This window comes from Rhinoderma darwinii, chromosome 1 (genome assembly GCF_050947455.1).
Source record: "Rhinoderma darwinii isolate aRhiDar2 chromosome 1, aRhiDar2.hap1, whole genome shotgun sequence".
In the NCBI taxonomy this organism is placed as follows: domain Eukaryota; kingdom Metazoa; phylum Chordata; class Amphibia; order Anura; family Rhinodermatidae; genus Rhinoderma; species Rhinoderma darwinii.
The window spans coordinates 644,550,930-644,568,444 of record NC_134687.1 but is presented as its reverse complement, the minus strand read 5'-3'; the positions used below and the strand labels follow the sequence as shown (position 1 = coordinate 644,568,444).

Here is a 17,515-nt window from a genome sequence, read left to right as displayed (position 1 = left end):
TTAGGCAGCCCCTCTTTAGATCGTGCCACAGAGCCCTCTATAGATAATGCCACAGTACCTCTGTAGATAATGCCACACAACCCTAGATAATGCCACAGTATCCTCTGTAGATACTGCCACACACCCACCCGTAGATAATGCCACAGTGCCCTCTGTAGATGCTGCTACGGTGCCCTCTGTAGATGCTGCCACAGTGCCCTATGTAGATGCTGCCACAGTGCCCTCTGCAGATGCTGCCAGTGCCCTCTGCAGATACTGCCACAGTGCCCTCTGCAGATGCTGCCACAGTGCCCTCTGCAGATGCTGCCAGTGCCCTCTGCAGATGCTGCCACAGTGCCCTCTGCAGATGCTGCCACAGTGCCCTCTGCAGATGCTGCCACAGTGCCCTCTGTAAATAATGCCACACACACCCCTTGTAGATAGTGCCACACATACCCCCAGTAGATAGCTCCATTGGGCTCCCTCTAGGAGTGGAATCCCCAGCCAGAGCATTGCCGGCGCTTTGGCCTGGGATTCCTCTGCTGGAGGAGCCCCTGATATCACTGTCCATACATATATGACCAGAGATGTCAGGGGCAACCCCAGAGCTGGAGTCCCGGGCAGAGCGCTAGTAGCACTCCTCCTGGGACTCCAGCTGTGCTCCCGACATCACTGTCCAGCTCTGGGGAAGCCCCAGACATCGTGTGTCCATATATGGACAGCGATGTCAAGGGATTCTACAGAATGCCGGAGCAGAGCTTTTACTAGCGCTCTGCCCGGGACTCCGCTCTGGGGAAGACCCTCACAACACTCTGGAATTACCTGACATCACTGTCCATATATCGACAGCGATGTCAGGGAATTCAACAGAGTCCCGGAGGAGAGCCTATACTAGCGCTCTGCCCGGGACTCCGGCTCTGCCAGACATCGCGTGTCCATATATGGATAGCGATATCAGGGGATTCCACAGAGTGCCGGAGCAAAGCCTTTACTAACGCTCTGCCCGGGACTCCGCTCTGGGGAAAACCCTGACAACACTGTTGAATTCCCTGACATCACTGTCCATATATGGACAGCGATGTCAGGGAATTCCACAGAGTTCCGGCACAGAGCCTATACAAGTGCTCTGCCCGGGACTCCGCCTCTGCCAGACATCGCGTGTCCATATATGTACAGCGATGTCAGGGGATTCCACAGAGTGCCGTAGCAGAGCCTATACTAGCGCTCTGCCCGGGACTCTGCTCTGGGGAAGACCCTGACAACACTGTCCATATATGGACAGCGATGTCAGGTGATTCCACAGAGTCCCGGAGCGTAGCCTATATTAGCGCTCTGTCCGGGACTCTGGCTCTGGGGAAGCCCCAGATATCGCGTGTCCATAGATGGACAGAGATGTCAGGGGATTCCACAGAGTACCGGAGCAGAGCCTATACTAGCGGCTGTGTCCTGAGGGCCGCAGATGACAGCTTCAGGGGCCGCATGCTTGAGACCCCTGTTTTACACAATACCTGTGGGGTCAAAATGCTCACTACACCTCTATATGAATGACTTAATGGGTGTAGTTTTTAAAATGGGGTCACTTCTCGGGGGTTTCAACTGTACTGGTACCTCTGGGACTTTGCAAATGCGACATGGCACCTGAAAACCAATCTAGACTCCAAAGAACGCATATCACTCCTTCCCTTCTGAGCCCTCCCATGGGCCCAAACGGCAGTTTATCACCACAAATGGGGTATTGCCGCACTCAGGACAAATCGGGCAAAAAAATGGGGTATTTTATTAGTTGTGAAAATAAGAAATTTTGAGTCAAAACGACATATTATTGGAAAAAATTAATTTTTTAAAAATTCACAGCCCAATTCAAATAAGTTCTGAGAAGAAACTGTTAAGTCAAAATGGCTACAACACCCATAAATAAAATTACTTGAGGGTTGTAGTTCCCAAAACGAGGTCACTTTTGGGGGATTTCTACAATTTTGGCACCATAAGACCTCTTCAAACTTAGCATGGTGCCTAAAATATAGTCTAATAAAAAAAAAGAGGCCCCAAAATGCACTTTAATGCTTCTGGGGCTTGTGTTTTAGTCCACCAGTACACTAGAGCCACATGTGGGACATCTCTAAAAACTGCAGAATCTGGCCAATACATATTTAGTAGTGTTTCTCTGGTAAAACCTTCTGTGTTACAGAAAAAATATTGATTAAAGGGAATGTGTCACGAATGAAACTTTTTTTTTTTAAGTGTCGTTACTTATTTCTATTATCTTTTTTAAGGTTTTTGCTGTATTTTTTTTCTCTTCCATATGGTGGAAAGTATTAAAAATTTACTAATAATTTGACATGTTTTCCTATGTTGGCCACCAGGGGGAGCACTTCCCAGAATTACAGCAAGGTGAATAAGGCAAAGCAACCTGACTCACAGCTGCCGTAAAAGTTGGAGGGAATCTCACCCCCCCCCCCTCCTACAAGCCAGGAAAAGGTGTCTTCAAATTGATAAGCAGTGTCCGGCAGCCATTTTAAGTGTGATTCTGCAGCTGGCAGAAGTTATAGAACACCAAAAGGCTATGGGTATGTTCACACGCTTACAAAGGGAAACCAGATCCTGATTTTCAGCCATTTTTTAATCAAACTCGCGTTTTTTACGGCCATTTTTGGAGCTGTTTTTCTATAAAGTCAATTAAAAACGGCTCCAAAAACGTCCCAAGAAGTGATGTGCACTTCATTTTGGTGGGCATCTTTTTACGTGCCGGTTTTGGAAAACGACCACGTAAAAAACGCCCTGTCGGAACAGAACGCCGTATTTCCCATTGAAACCAATGGGCAGATGCTTGTAGGCGTTCTGCTTCCGATTTTTCAGCTGAAAACATTGTGTGTGAACATACCCTTAGAATGATGAAAGTGAAGTGAATGACTTTTCAATTGACCGGTTCACACGCCGTGTATTTGACACATTTTTTTTTTTTTTGCACATTTTACGTGCCAAAAACCACATAAAAAACAATGCTTGATTACACTTAATTTTGCGTGTTTGGGGGGATTTGTGTGTGTGCGTGTGTGGGGGGGTGCTCGCCGCTGATTCTTCAAAACAGCTGAAAAGTGGCTACGAAGTATCAGCAGAGCCCATGCACACTCTGCTCTGCCACACACACAAGGGAAAAGTCTTAAAGGGGTCATCCAGGAAAACATGGCGCCGCACCTGTCCTCAGGTCGTGTGTGGTATTACAGTTCTGTCCTATTCACTTCAATGGAGGTGAACTGCAATACCAGACACAACCTGAGGACAGGTGAAGCGCTGTGTCTCCAATCCGGACACCCCTTTCTGTCCTGAGATGACCCAATGGGGGAGGCGGGTGTCAGAGCCACCCACCGCCATCACTGCAGACAGAACGACACAACTACGGCATGAAGGCAGGGCTTGCCCTGAGTGCACTGTCTCTTGTTATGGACAGATTTACACATGAACCCCGTCTGATGAACCGGTAACCTAGGTCCAATCACATGACAGAGGGGGATCACCAAAAACCCTGTGCACCCTCAGTCCATCCATCCAGCCCTTTCCTTATTATATCTGCTTCTGGGAAAGCTGGGTGACCACCATTACCCCTCCTACTGGAGTGTGTTTGGGGATGTGACTAATGAACCTCTCACACTCCAGTAGGAGGGGTAATGGTGGTCACCCAGCTTTCCCAGACCCCTGAACGGTAAATCTCTAGTTGTGCTGAGACTATTTGGGGATGTGACTAATGAACCTCTCAGTCTAAGCACAACTAGAGAGATTAATGGTTCAGGGGTCTGGGAAAGCTGGGTGACCACCATTACCCCTCCTACTGGAGTGTGTTTGGGGATGTGACTAATGAACCTCTCACACTCCAGTAGGAGGGGTAATGATGGTCACCCAGCTTTTCCAGACCCCTGAATGGTAAATCTCTCTAGTTGTACTGAGACTGTTTGGGAATGTGACTAATGAACCTCTCAGTCTCAGCACAACAAGAGAGATTTATCTTTCAGGGGTCTGGGAAAGCTGGGTACCACACTAATAGCGGGCATATTGTTTATCACCCAGCTTTCCCAGGACAGTTACATCATGTGTCCTTTATACAGAGTCTCCTGCACGAATACAGGGGGGGCCCGTCGGGGGTCACGAGAGCGGCGGTCTGTGAGATAGAGAGAGGGACAGTCTTCATGATGGCGACTGCTATCTCCCTGCAAACAGCTGCTCTGCTGTGTGACTCTGACCTGCGTCTGCGCAGTACAGAGACAGAGAGCGGAAGCAATAGACGGGAGCCGTTCATTGACTCCTATGCATTGTAGCTGCCGTATTCAATCTCTGTATGTGTCGTTAATCGACACATACAGAGATGAAAAAAAAATGGCAGCCCCCATAGAGAAGTAAAAGAAAGAAAAAAATAAAAAGTACAACAAAAAAATAAAATAAATAAAATTTATTTTAATGACATAATAAAAGCAATATTATATATATAAATATATATATATATATATATAAAATTCTCGTGACACCTTCCCTTTAAAATGTAATTTCTACAAGAAAAATGAAATTTGCACAAATTTCACCTCCACTTTACCTTAACTCCTGTGAGATGCCTAAAGGGTTAAGAACCTTTGTAAATGCTGTTTTGAATACTTTGAGCGGTCTACTATTTAAAATGGGCGGTTTTGTGGGGGTTTATAATACAGTAGCCCCTCAAAGCCACTTCAGAACTGAACTGGTACCTATAAAAGAAAGGTTTTTGAAATTTTCATGAAAATATGAGCAATTGCTGGTTATGTTCTAAGCCTTGTAACGTCCTAGAGAAATAAAATAATGTTCAAAAAATGATGCCAATCTAAAGTAGACATTTCAGAAAAGTTAATTGGTGACTATTTTGAGTGGTATAACCGTCTGCCTTACAAGCAGATACATTTAACTTAAAAAATATGCTATGTTTTAAAAAATTTCTGTCAATTTGGCTATTATTCACAAATAAACATTCAATGTATCGACCAAATTTTACCACTAACATAAAGTCCAGTGTCTCACGAGAAAACAGTCTCAGAATCGCTTGGATAGGTAAAAGCATTCCGAAGTTACTACCACATAAAGTGAAATGTCAGATATGAAAAATGTGCTCAGATCCTTAAGGCCCAAACTAGGCTGTGTCACATTAAACCCAATGTTCCTCAATGCCGGCTGCAAAAAATACTAGTGCCTACTCTAGTGCCTTTATTTCAAGATTTTGCTCTGCTCTAACTAATACCTGCCCGGGGCTGGCCTATCACTACACTGCAGCGCGGTCCTGATTCCACACTGGTGGAGCGAGCCACACTGGCACGTCATCAGGAAACCACTACCTGTGCCGTTCGCAACATTCCCCTCACTCCCCCTTCTTACATACTCAGATTATCATTCGTGGCAGTTGAGAAAGAAACGTGGAGCGTTTCTACCTTCTTCGGTGACACGGCCGGCACTAATGACGAGCGGGGCGGTCACTGAAGGAAGAAAACATTGTGGCCGCTGTACAGTGCATGCGCTATGTTCTCTTCAGTCATTTCAATACTAAGCTGTGCAGCCGAAATACATAAATTGACAGTATTGAACAGTTTTCCCCTGTACATCCAAATGGTATCGAAATTTCGATGCAGCGTGCATCCCTAGACTTTAGTGTTACAGCAATGTAGAACTAAGGAGGAACCCCACCTTAACAAACCTCACAATTCACTTTCTAAATTCATTTTTACTTACCTGTGGTAACACCTACTGGTATTTCCTCCTCCACTTCACTCTTACACGGTTCATCGCCCTTCACCCGCTTGTCTTCTTCTGTTTCATCCTCCATTTTAATATTAGTCAGATCTTCACCCTGATTTCACATATGTAACAATTCAGTACAATACAGCAGAGAGTGCAAATAATCTAAGAGATCAACATAACAAACCACCAAAATATATGACCACATCTATGACCGCAGGACCAAAAAGGTCCACACCCCCCTATATAGATCTGGTATAGGGCTCAGCTTCATCTACCTGATGATTCTCTGGGACATTGTGATTTTCCTCTGGACAGTCCTGGGAATACAGAGGACTGGGACATCTCTCTGGTGGATTTCTCCTACTGGAGCCATCTGAAGGAAACACACAGTGACTGAATACATGCTTGAGAAACACCCTGACAAGGTTGAAATGTTGCATGTTCATGTATTGATGAATTAAAGAAAACACCACTTTTTTTTCACTTTGAGTGCTGCAGTCTTTTTTCTCTGTATAAATACATGACTACTGTATATCTGTCCATATATGCAACCCTTCTCTCGACACTTCTATGTTGACTACTTGTGTCTAGATCCCTGTGCCTTGAAAGCCTCAGGCCTAAAGTTGCCTACCAGAGTAGATGCCGGGGCGTCGACGGCTCCCTGCTCAGCCATAGTGTTCAATTGTTTCCTTAACCTGAGGAAAAACAAGTCTGATCTAGGGAGGCTGCAACTCACAACTTACAGGACTCGAAGGATCTTCTGCTAAGGTCATGGGGCCAGATACAACAAAAACACCTTCAGAGGTCTTGTGGAGTCCATGCCTCGATGGGTCAGAGCTGGTTTGGCAGTGCCTACACAATATTAGGCAGGTGATTTTAATGTTATAGCTGATTAGTTTAGATGTTAGTTTTGTGAACTACTAATCTAAAGCTGGCCATACACGCTAATATATATGTCAGGTGAAGCATCGTTCCTTCCCTACCCCATATACATGAACGCTCGGTCGGGTGTGCATGTGTCTTCAATAGGGGGAAGGGAGAAAGCCGCCACCAGAATCCTCTGATACTGACTTATCTACTACCAAAACAATCAGGAACATTGAAATTCCACTTCTTCCTCCTGATAAGGAAATCTAAAAACAAACTCTCTTGTCTCACAGTAAAATTAAGTTAAAGCTTTATTAAGGAAGAAAAGTTACAATACTGAGATAGAGAAGAAAATAAGGCCCCATTCACACGAGCGTGAATCACGTCCGTGTGCTGTGCGTTGAAACAACGCACAGCACATGGACCCATTGATTTCAATGGGGCCATTCACACATGTCTTTCTTACTTCTCTATCTCATTATTCTAACTTTTCTTCCTTAAAGGGAAGGTGTCATGAATTTTTTTTATCATATTGCTTTTAATATGATATTAACATACATTTTATTTATTTGTGTTCTCATGTTCAACTTTTTACTTTGTTCTTACTTTTACTTCTCTATGGGGGCTGCCATTTTTTTTTCATCTCTGTATGTGTCGATTAACGACACATACAAAGATGGAATATGGCACATACAACCCCATAGAGAATGTAAACATGCCCTATCTTGAGGCATTTTCTGCCTCAAAAACCCCACTGAAATCAATAGGGGACGGAAATAAACGCTTTTTTTGCTGCGGTTTTCGTCAAAAAACGCTTGCGGTTAATCCATCTTCCTGTTAAAGATAGCTATAAAAAAAGCTGCAAAAAAACGCTGCAAAAACTGTGGCAAAAAACGCGTGTGGTGCAAAACCACTTAAAAAAACCAGAGCTGATTTTTTCCAGGCAGAAATTTCTGCCTGCAAAAAACTCTGCGTGAACATACCCTTATACTTTTGCCATCTTCCCTTTCCTGAATCATAGGCCTCCATAACCTTTCTGAAGGCTTCAGAGCGCTCTGGATCACAGCATGGTGATACCACACATTTCAACAACAAGGGGCAAACCAAACGTTAGATGTTAGATGTTTCATCATAAGCCATGACTAAGGACCCAGCGAGGGTCTGAAACGCGTAGGCTACCGCCTATCTCCTCATTACTCTCTGTACCTTGGACATTACCTGCCCGTCACCAATATTTGTTTGTAGTCCATTGTTCTGTTTTTAACTAAGATACATTAAAACTTGGAAGATTCCCGTTTTTAACAGATTTTGCACTCTCAGCGCTGGTTTCAACTCCCCTTTTTATGTTTAAATGAGACACGTTCCTCCTAGATCCTCTCTAAGGCTGGAATCACACATTCAGATTTTTTTGCCAAAGCCAATAGTCTAGAAAAAATAAATGGGAAATATAAATGAAGGACTTATACTCCTATTTCAGGCTGGATCCACTTCCGGCTTTGAGGTGCAGTTTTTCATGCGTTTCTTTGAGCCAAACTGCATGTGTGATTTCAGTTCACAAATAGCAGTTTTGTGTCAGAAATGGCTGTCACTGTCCTATTCATCTGAATGGTGATTTCAGAATCTATGTGCATGCTTCAGAAATAACCCCACTCATCTGATGTATGAAACGATATTTAGCTTCAGATATTTATTTTACAAATCTGCCGCAAGTGAATCTACCCTGACGGTAAGAACAGACGGAGCAGCAGCCTCAACCATACCCACATAGGTGACAAATTGACACACGATTTAGCCGGTAAATATTGTGGCCATTCGTCACCACATATGGGAGTGATTTCGGGGCCGTTGACACTGATTCGAATTCTAAGTCTTTAAGGTAGTGATAAATACACTTATGACATTTCCTTCTATGGAAAAAAGGATTTGTTAATTTGTTAGTGTTTTTTTGTTCGATTCCATCACCGTCACCTTTTTATACTGTTTTGATGAAAGTCAAAAATAAAAAAGTCCATAAATGTTAAAAACAAAACATTTACATTGTCCTTACTGCCACTCTGGATTCTCCTACACTGTGGGGGGGGGGGGGGATTTATGAATACAGTAATAAGTAGTGAGGTTCATGGTGACAATTCAGCTTTTCTGCTTTGTAAGTAAACAAGGCTCTTCTTTTCTTCCTTATATCCACAATACTTTTCCTTCATAGATCCTGGTCACGGTTGACCTCAAGATTAGGGTAAACAAATTGGACCTCTGGAAAGGCTCTGCTGATATAGTATGGGTAATTGGGATCTAAGTCAAATGTTGTATTACAAGCTCAGTTAACCACAGGTAAACATAATTTGGGTGTTTGGCAGATCCAGGCTAATTCCACCCAGAAAAATAGACAAACACTGTTATTGGCTGTTTACTGTCTGTGAATAATCTGATGTGCTTAAAATAAAAAAAAATCTCTTATAGCATGTCCCACATTCTAAACGAGATTATAGTTTCTACTCCTCGTGAATTCTCTGAGGAGTTCCAAAATTGAATTTCTTTATAAAACATCTTCCACAAATAGAACATCAAAATGGCATCTCCCCTGTGTGACTTCTCTGATGTGCCCAAAGTCTGCCTTTATTAGTAAACCATTTCCTACATTCTTAATATGAATATGGCTTCTCACCTGTGTGAATTCTCTCATGTTTAACAAGACTTGATTTTTCTGTAAAACACGTCCCACATTCTGAAAATGAATATGGCTTCTCTCCTGTGTGACATCTCTCATGGATAACAAGATCTGATATTTCTGGAAAACATCTCTCACATTCTGAACATGAATATGGCTTCTCTCCTGTGTGAATTCTCTCATGATTAACAAGATGTGATTTATAGGTAAAAGATTTCCCACATTCTGAACATGAATATGGCTTCTCTCCTGTGTGAATTCTCTCATGTTTAACAAGACTTGATGTATCTGTAAAACATTTCCCACATTCTGAACATGAATACGGCTTCTCTCCTGTGTGAATTCTCTCATGTGTAACTAGATGTGATTGAACTGTAAAACATTTCCCACATTCTGAACATGAATATGGCTTCTCTCCTGTGTGAATTCTCCTATGCTTAGCAAGACTTGATGTATCTGTAAAACATTTCCCACATTCTGAACATGAATACGGCTTCTCTCCTGTGTGACTTCTCACATGTATAACAAGATGTGATTTATAGGTAAAACATTTCCCACATTCTGAACATGAATATGGCTTCTCTCCTGTGTGAATTCTCTCATGTTTAACAAGACTTGATTTTTCTGTAAAACACTTCCCACATTCTGAACATGAAAATGGCTTCTCTCCTGTGTGAATTCTCTCATGTGCCACAAGAGTTGATTTTCGTGCAAAACATTTCCCACATTCTGAACATGAATATGGCTTCTCTCCTGTGTGACTTTTCTCATGTTTAATAAGATCTGATTTATCTGTAAAACATTTCCCATATTCTGAATATGGCTTCTCCCCTGTGAGAATTCTTTTTTTTGTAAAAAGACCTGCGCTTTTTGTGAACATTTTACCACATTGAAACCTTTTACCCCATTTCTGAGCAGTACTTGTGGTAGCAATCTGTGATTGGGCAGTAGAAGGTTCCTCATGATTAGTGAAATTATAGGATAGGTCTTTACTGTGAAGTCCTGGTTGTACATTAAGGATAATTAGGTTTTCTCCTGAAGAGTGTTGGATGATATCTTCATCTTCTACTTTACAATTTAGCAATAATGTGAAGTTTCCCTCAGAGTTCTTACTGGGATTTTCTGTTCGGATTAAAAATTTGTTTTATCATTTTGTTTCAAAATAGAAAAGTTGACAAATTTATAACATTCATATTAGGCTGGAAACACACATGCAGCGTTTTGAGCTAAAGTCAGAAGTGGATCGAGCAGGAAGAAGTTTAAGCCATTTCTTTTGAATTCACTCCTGGCTTCAGTTAAAAAACTATGTGAGATTCCAGCCTTATAATGCTTTGTATAACACTTTAGAGAATAATCCATGACAAAGTCCAGGATTCTGGTCAACACTCAGTCCTCCACTTTTAATTTATTACATGAAGCTTGACATGAAAAGCAGAACCTTGTCTGGCAATTAAGCATTTTCTCTACCAACACATTTGTCCCTTTAAATACTAATTAGACATACATCTTTACTTAATATTGTTACAGAATCTAATAGTGGCCACAGTCTACATTTAACAAGATAATGTGTCATGAGACAAAGCACACATTTCAGGCTGAATTTATTGGCATGACAATGAGGTCTGTATATCCGAATGGCTGAACAGTCACCAGATTTTAATTTTATAGATCATCTTTGGGATGCAGTGGAATAAACGAGTGAAGTTAACAATCAGAATCTGTAATAAAGGTTTCCAGTACAATCTTATATCATTCCACTAAGAATTCAGGCTGTTCTAAGGGGAAAGAGGGCCCTATCAAGTACTGATAACGTGAACATAATGAAAAGAAGTGGCCTCATTCAAGTTTTAGTAATCTGACAATTTAATAGCAAATTGTTGTTCTATTTCTCTCCCAACCTATATTTATTTGGTCTTGTTTTTCTCAGAACATATAGGCCTTCAATATTGTGTAATGAAATAAGTGATATTTTTAATTCTGATGGAGTGTTAGAGACAGAGAGCAGAAAACTCTGCTGGAGGTTTCAAAACATGCTTGCAGAGATAGGTGAGGACCACCAGGAGATTTATAGTCTCTGGGCAGACAGCAACTGGTTAAAATAGGTGCTTCCTAATAATCATTGATCTGTTTTTATTTAATATAATATAAATAAACCACATCTTTAAACCCACATTGAAAAGGTCTTAAAGACTCTTAAAGCGTACCTAATTTTTAGAGGACTTTTCAGAATAATGTATGTGTGTACAGGAGAAATAACACTATTTCTGGCCATTACATGACTTGTATCTGTATTCTTGTAGCAGCTTTCCCTCTGCAGGCTCTATATTTAATTCTCAGTTTTCCCTGAGGTAGTGGGTGGAGTCTAACTGCTATAATGTCTTCTATACACTGCGCAGACAGACCAGAGACATCCTAGTCTACTATCTCTCTGTAGCACACCCTTAGAAGCTGCAGCAGCATAGAGCACATCATACAGCATTAAGAAGCAGTGTAGCGGAAAATCTAGCACTGGGGTGACATATAGCTTTTACCAGCAGCCTATGTGTCCTCTCTCTGCTTAAGCTCCCCCTCTACTCTTCAAAGACTTCTATTGGCATCAGCGTCTGTGCCTTTGTGCTACTACTTCCCCCTCCTGCTTCCTCTACCTTTTCCATAGACTTCTATAAGAAGCAGCGTCCATATGTCTTTCACCTAGTGCCAATAACTTCACATAAAATTTTCATGGATAAAACAGCTAAGTTATAACAGTAAACAAAGTAAATGAAAAAGTTAATATATATATCAGGTAAACTATTAGATTACCACAAGTTGTTTGAAAAGTTAGTGTCCATTTAACCCCTTCAGGACTGAGCCTGTTTTGGCCTTCAGGACAAAGCCGATTTTTCAAATCTGACATGTGTCACTTTATGTGGTAATAACTCCGGAATGCTTTTGCCTATCCAAGTGATTCTGAGATTGTTTTCTCGTGACATATTGTAGTTTATGTTAGGGGAAAAATTTGGCCGATAAATTCAATATTTAATTTTTAAAAAACACCAAGATTTAGAGAAAATTAGCAAAAATTAGCATTTTTCTAAATTTAAATGTATCTACTTGTAAAACAGATAGTAATACCACACAAAATACTTACTAGTTTATATTTTCCATAGGTCTACTTTATGTTTGCATCGTTTTTTTGAACATTCTTTTATTTTTCTAGGACGTTACAAGGCTTAGCACTTTAGCAGCAATTTCTCATATTTTCAAGAAAATTTCAAAAGCCTATTTTTTCAGGGACCAGTTCAGCTCTGAAGTGGCTTTGAGGGCCCTATATATTAGAAAGTCCCCATAAATCACCCCATTTTGCACCCCTCAAAGTATTCAAAACAGCATTCAGAAAGTGTTTTAACCTTTTAGGCGTTTCACAGGAGTTAAAGTAAAGTAGAGGTGAAATTTTCATATTTCATTTTTTTTTTCTCGAAAATTCAGTGTATTCTACCAGACAACGATGTCGCAGTCACGCGAGTCCACATCCGGGGCACTGAACCGGAATCAAAGGATGCCGATCACACGTGTTCCACACTTCAATCCAGGCTGGGAGGCGGAATCATGAAACCGCGAAATCGCGCATGCGCATAAAGCATGGTGTGGGGTAACATTTGTAATGCTGTGAAATTATTTGAATGGATCACATTAAAACAAAAACAAAAGGTGGAACAGACTAACCAGAAAAAGGGGGGGGGGTTTGTTTGTTTGTTTTACATTGAGAACTCAGGATCTCTCCCTAACCTGTCCCTATTCTTATTAGAAGAAGACATTCAAACAATGTAATACAAAACAACCGTATGAATAAGTGGTGATACAGATCATTGTAACATAAAACTTTCTATGCATATTCAAAATGGAAAGATACATAATCCAATAAATAAATAAATAAATAAATCACTGCAATATTTCCAGAGTATGACTTTAAATGTATATAGCAGCATGCATGACAGTGTACAGAAATTGATAGACATTATTATAAATACATGAGATGTTAGTTAAAATTATATATAAAAAATTCATTAAAAATATATCTATATATATAGGAATACACATTGTACATATATATCTTGTAAATATATAACAGTATACCTAAATTCACATAAAAGTGTGTGATCGTGAAAGAATGTGCAAATAAGAAACAAGATGTGCAAAAATCTGTATATGCAAATCAGTGCACTGTATACCTAAAAATATTGTACTAAAAACTTAAGTATATGAAACTAAAACAAAATGCTAGGTGATGATTAAAGCTAAAGACTGATTCCTATCAAAATGATAGTGGTGAAGAGTGAAAAAACAAACACAAATATAAATAAAAGGTGAATAAGTGAAAAAAACAAAGAAAGTATTTAAAGAAAATATTTAACTTTTTATATTTTATTTTTATATTTTTTATATATACTATTTCTTTTTATTATTCATGTTAATTTGTGTGAAACAATAAATAAATAGACACTTCGTGTAATGAGAAAGAATGTATATATTGGAAAAAAGTATATTTATATTTTTGCATATATTAATTGTATAAAAAACACACATATATATATATATATATATATATATATATATATATATATACTCATGTATAAGCATGAATATGACAAATATAAAAAATCTATATAAAATATATAGTACTTATATAAAAATGTGAATAGAAATGAGGAAAATATGAAGACTCCATAGGGATAAATCCAATAAATTAAGGTGAACTATTCACTAATGTGATAAAGAATGAACAGTGCACTGATTTGCATATACAGATTTTTGCACATCCTGTTTCTTATTTGCACATTCTTTCACGATAACACACTTTTATGTGAATTTAGGTATACTGATATAGATTTACAAGATATATATTTACAATGTGTATTCCTATATATAAAGATATATCTTTCATGAATTTTTTTATATATACACTACCGTTCAAAAGTTTGGGGTCACCCAGACAATTTTGTGTTTTCCATGAAAACTCACACTTATATTTATCAAATGAGTTGCAAAATGACTAGAAAATATAGTCAAGACATTGACAAGGTTAGAAATAATGATTTTTATTTGAAATAATAATTTTCTCCTTCAAACTTTGCTTTCATCAAAGAATGCTGCATTTGCAGCAATTACAGCATTGCAGACCTTTGGCATTCTAGCTGTTAATTTGCTGAGGTAATCGGGAAAATTTTCCCCCCATGCATCCAGAAGGCCCTCCCACAAGTTGGATTAGCTTGATGGGCACTTCTTGCGTACCATACGGTCAAGCTGCTCCCACAACAGCTCTATGGGGTGGAGATCTGGTGACTGCGCTGGCCACTCCATTACAGATAGAATACCAGCTGCCTGCTTCTTCCCTAAATAGTTCTTGCATAATTTGGAGGTGTGCTTTGGGTCATTGTCCTGTTGTAGGATGAAATTGGCTCCAATCAAGCGCTGTCCAGAGGGTATGGGCATGGCGTTGCAAAATGGAGTGATAGCCTTCCTTATTCAAAATCCCTTTTACCTTGTACAAATCTCCCACTTTACTAGCACCAAAGCAACCCCAGACCATCACATTACCTCCATCATGCTTGACAGATGGCGTCAGGCACTCTTCCAGCATCTTTTCAGTTGTTCTGCGTCTCACAAATGTTCTTCTGTGTGATCCAAACACCTCAAACTTCGATTCGTCTGTCCATAACACTTTTTTCCAATCTTCCTCTGTCCAATGTCTGTGTGCTTTTGCCCATATTAATCTTTTCCTTTTATTAGCCAGTCTCAGATATGGCTTTTTCTTTGCCACTCTGCCCTGAAGGCCAGCATCCCAGAGTCGCCTCTTCACTGTAGACGTTGACACTGGCATTTTGCGGGTACTATTTAATGAAGCTGCCAGTTGAGGACCTGTGAGGCGTCTATTTCTCAAACTATAGACTCTAATGTACTTGTCTTGTTGCTCAGTTGTGCAGCGGGGCCTCCCACTTCTCTTTCTACTCTGGATAGAGTATGTGTGTGCTGTCCTCTGAAGGGAGTAGTACACACCGTTGTAGGAAATCTTCAGTTTCTTGGCAATTTCTCGCATGGGATAGCCTTAATTTCTAAGAACAAGAATAGACTGTCGAGTTTCACATGAAAGCTCTCTTTTTCTAGCCATTTTGAGAGTTTAATCGAACCCACAAATGTAATGCTCCAGATTCTCAACTAGCTCAAAGGAAGGTCAGTTTTATAGCTCCTCTAAACAGAAAAACTGTTTACAGCGGTGCTAACATAATTGCACAACGGGTTTCAAGTGCTTTCTAATAATCCATTAGCCTTCTAACACAGTTAGCAAACACAATGTACCATTAGAACACTGGAGTGATGGTTGCTGGAAATGGGCCTCTATACACCTATGTAGATATTGCATTAAAAACCAGACGTTTGCAGCTAGAATAGTCATTTAGCACATTAACACTGTATAGAGTGTATTTCTGATTAATTTAATGTTATCTTCGTTGAAAAAAACTGTGCTTTTCTTTCAAAAATAAGGAAATTTCTAAGTGACCCTAAACTTTTGAACGGTAGTGTAATTTTAACTAACATCTCATGTATTTATAATAAGGTCTATCAATTTTTGTACACTGTCATGCATGCTGCTATATACATTTAAAATCATGCTCTGGAAATATTGCAGTGATTTGTATATTTATTTATTTATTTATTGGATTATGTATTTTTCCATTTTGCATATGCATAGAAAGTTTTATGTTACAATGATCTATATCACCAATTATTCATACGGTTGTTTTGTATTACATTGTTTGAATGTCTTCTTCTAATGAGAATAGGGACAGGTTAGGGAGAGATCCTGAGTTCTCAATGTAAAACAAACAAACAAACAAACAAACCCCTCCCTTTTTCTGGTTTCTCTGTTCCACCTTTTGCTTTTGTTTTAATGTGATCCATTCAAATAATTTCACTGCATTACGACTGTTACCCCACACCATGCTTTATGCGCATGCTCGATTTCGCGGTTTCATGATTCCGCCTCCCAGCCTGGATTGAAGTGTGGGACACGTGTGATCGGCGTCCTTTGCTTCCAGTTCAGTGCCCCAGATGTGGACTCGCGTGACTGCGGCATAGTGGATGCTGTTTGACCTAATAATTCTTCTGGCTTCCAAACCACTCATCTGTGATTGGCTCAGGGCGGTTTAAAGGGCTTGTTTTTCGGTCCTGACACCACCCCCAGACGAAGGCTTCCGGGCCAAAACGCGCGTCGAGGTTTGACACCAGAGACGGTGACTTCCGTGATGGGTAAGAGTCCCTCTTCAGCATTTGCATAGATTCTTCTTATATGGTATATATCCTTCATTGACAAATTTATATATGTGTAATGTCCATGGCCGCGGGCCGTCGGGTTTACTCACCCCCCCAACGCCCGCAGCCATGGATCCGTGATCGCTGGTCCCTGTCTCCTTCCCAGGAGACGCCAACGCTCACTTCCGCTCCGTCCTGCTGTGTCTCGTAGGGTGCGCGCGCACAAATTGTTCATCATCATCATCATCAACTGCCCTGATTTCCTGGTCTATAAGAAGGCCCCAGGCCTTCTGATCCTTGCCTGAGCGTTGTTAGTCTATCTCAGTCTGTCTCGCAAATGGTCCATTAGTGTTTCCCGTTCCAGCTGTTACCCGTGCCCTGTTACCGGTTCCTGTATTCCGTATTGTCTAGTTCCTGTGCCTACTTGCGTTGGAGTAGTGTCGTCTGCCACGTCCAGTGTCGTTTGCCACGTCCAGTGTCTTCTGCCACGCCCAGTGTCTTCTGCCACGTCCTGTGTCTTCTGCCACGTCCTGTGTCTTCTGCCACGTCCTGTGTCTTCTGCCACGTCCAGAGTCTTCTGCTTCCTTCATCGGATACTGCCCGCCACGTCTGGTGCGACCTGCCACACCAGCCTCCATCCGTGCTGAAGCCACAGCCACCGTCCGGACTATTTCAGGTACCCAAGCGTTACTGTCTGCCATTGACTTTCGTATAGACTGTGACCTGGTCAGCTGCCTGCCCGCTACTGTGGAGCGGCCTAGTGGGTCCACATACCCTGTGTCCGTGACAGTACGCTCAGGCAATGGAACCCGCTGGCCAGCCGAAGACCGCAGTACTGAAGATTCAGACAGAGATGCAGGACCTACGCACACGTCAGGATCAACTCCTTGAGGCGGTGACTTCTATCCTGGTCCGCCTGGATCTACTCGCTGTTTGACCTCCGGTTCTTCCTCCTGAAGCTGTTGC

The 17,515-nt window shown here is 41.0% G+C and overlaps 1 protein-coding gene across 1 annotated transcript in view; it reads right to left on the bottom strand.

Moving 5' to 3' along the window:
- LOC142676927 (uncharacterized) overlaps positions 1–17,515 on the bottom strand; it is an 80,262-nt gene that overhangs the window by 12,185 nt on the left and 50,562 nt on the right. The window contains 3 exon segments of the mRNA XM_075847242.1: positions 5,719–5,836; positions 6,003–6,100; positions 9,257–10,072. Coding sequence (XP_075703357.1) covers positions 5,719–5,836; positions 6,003–6,100; positions 9,257–10,072 — 1,032 coding nt within the window.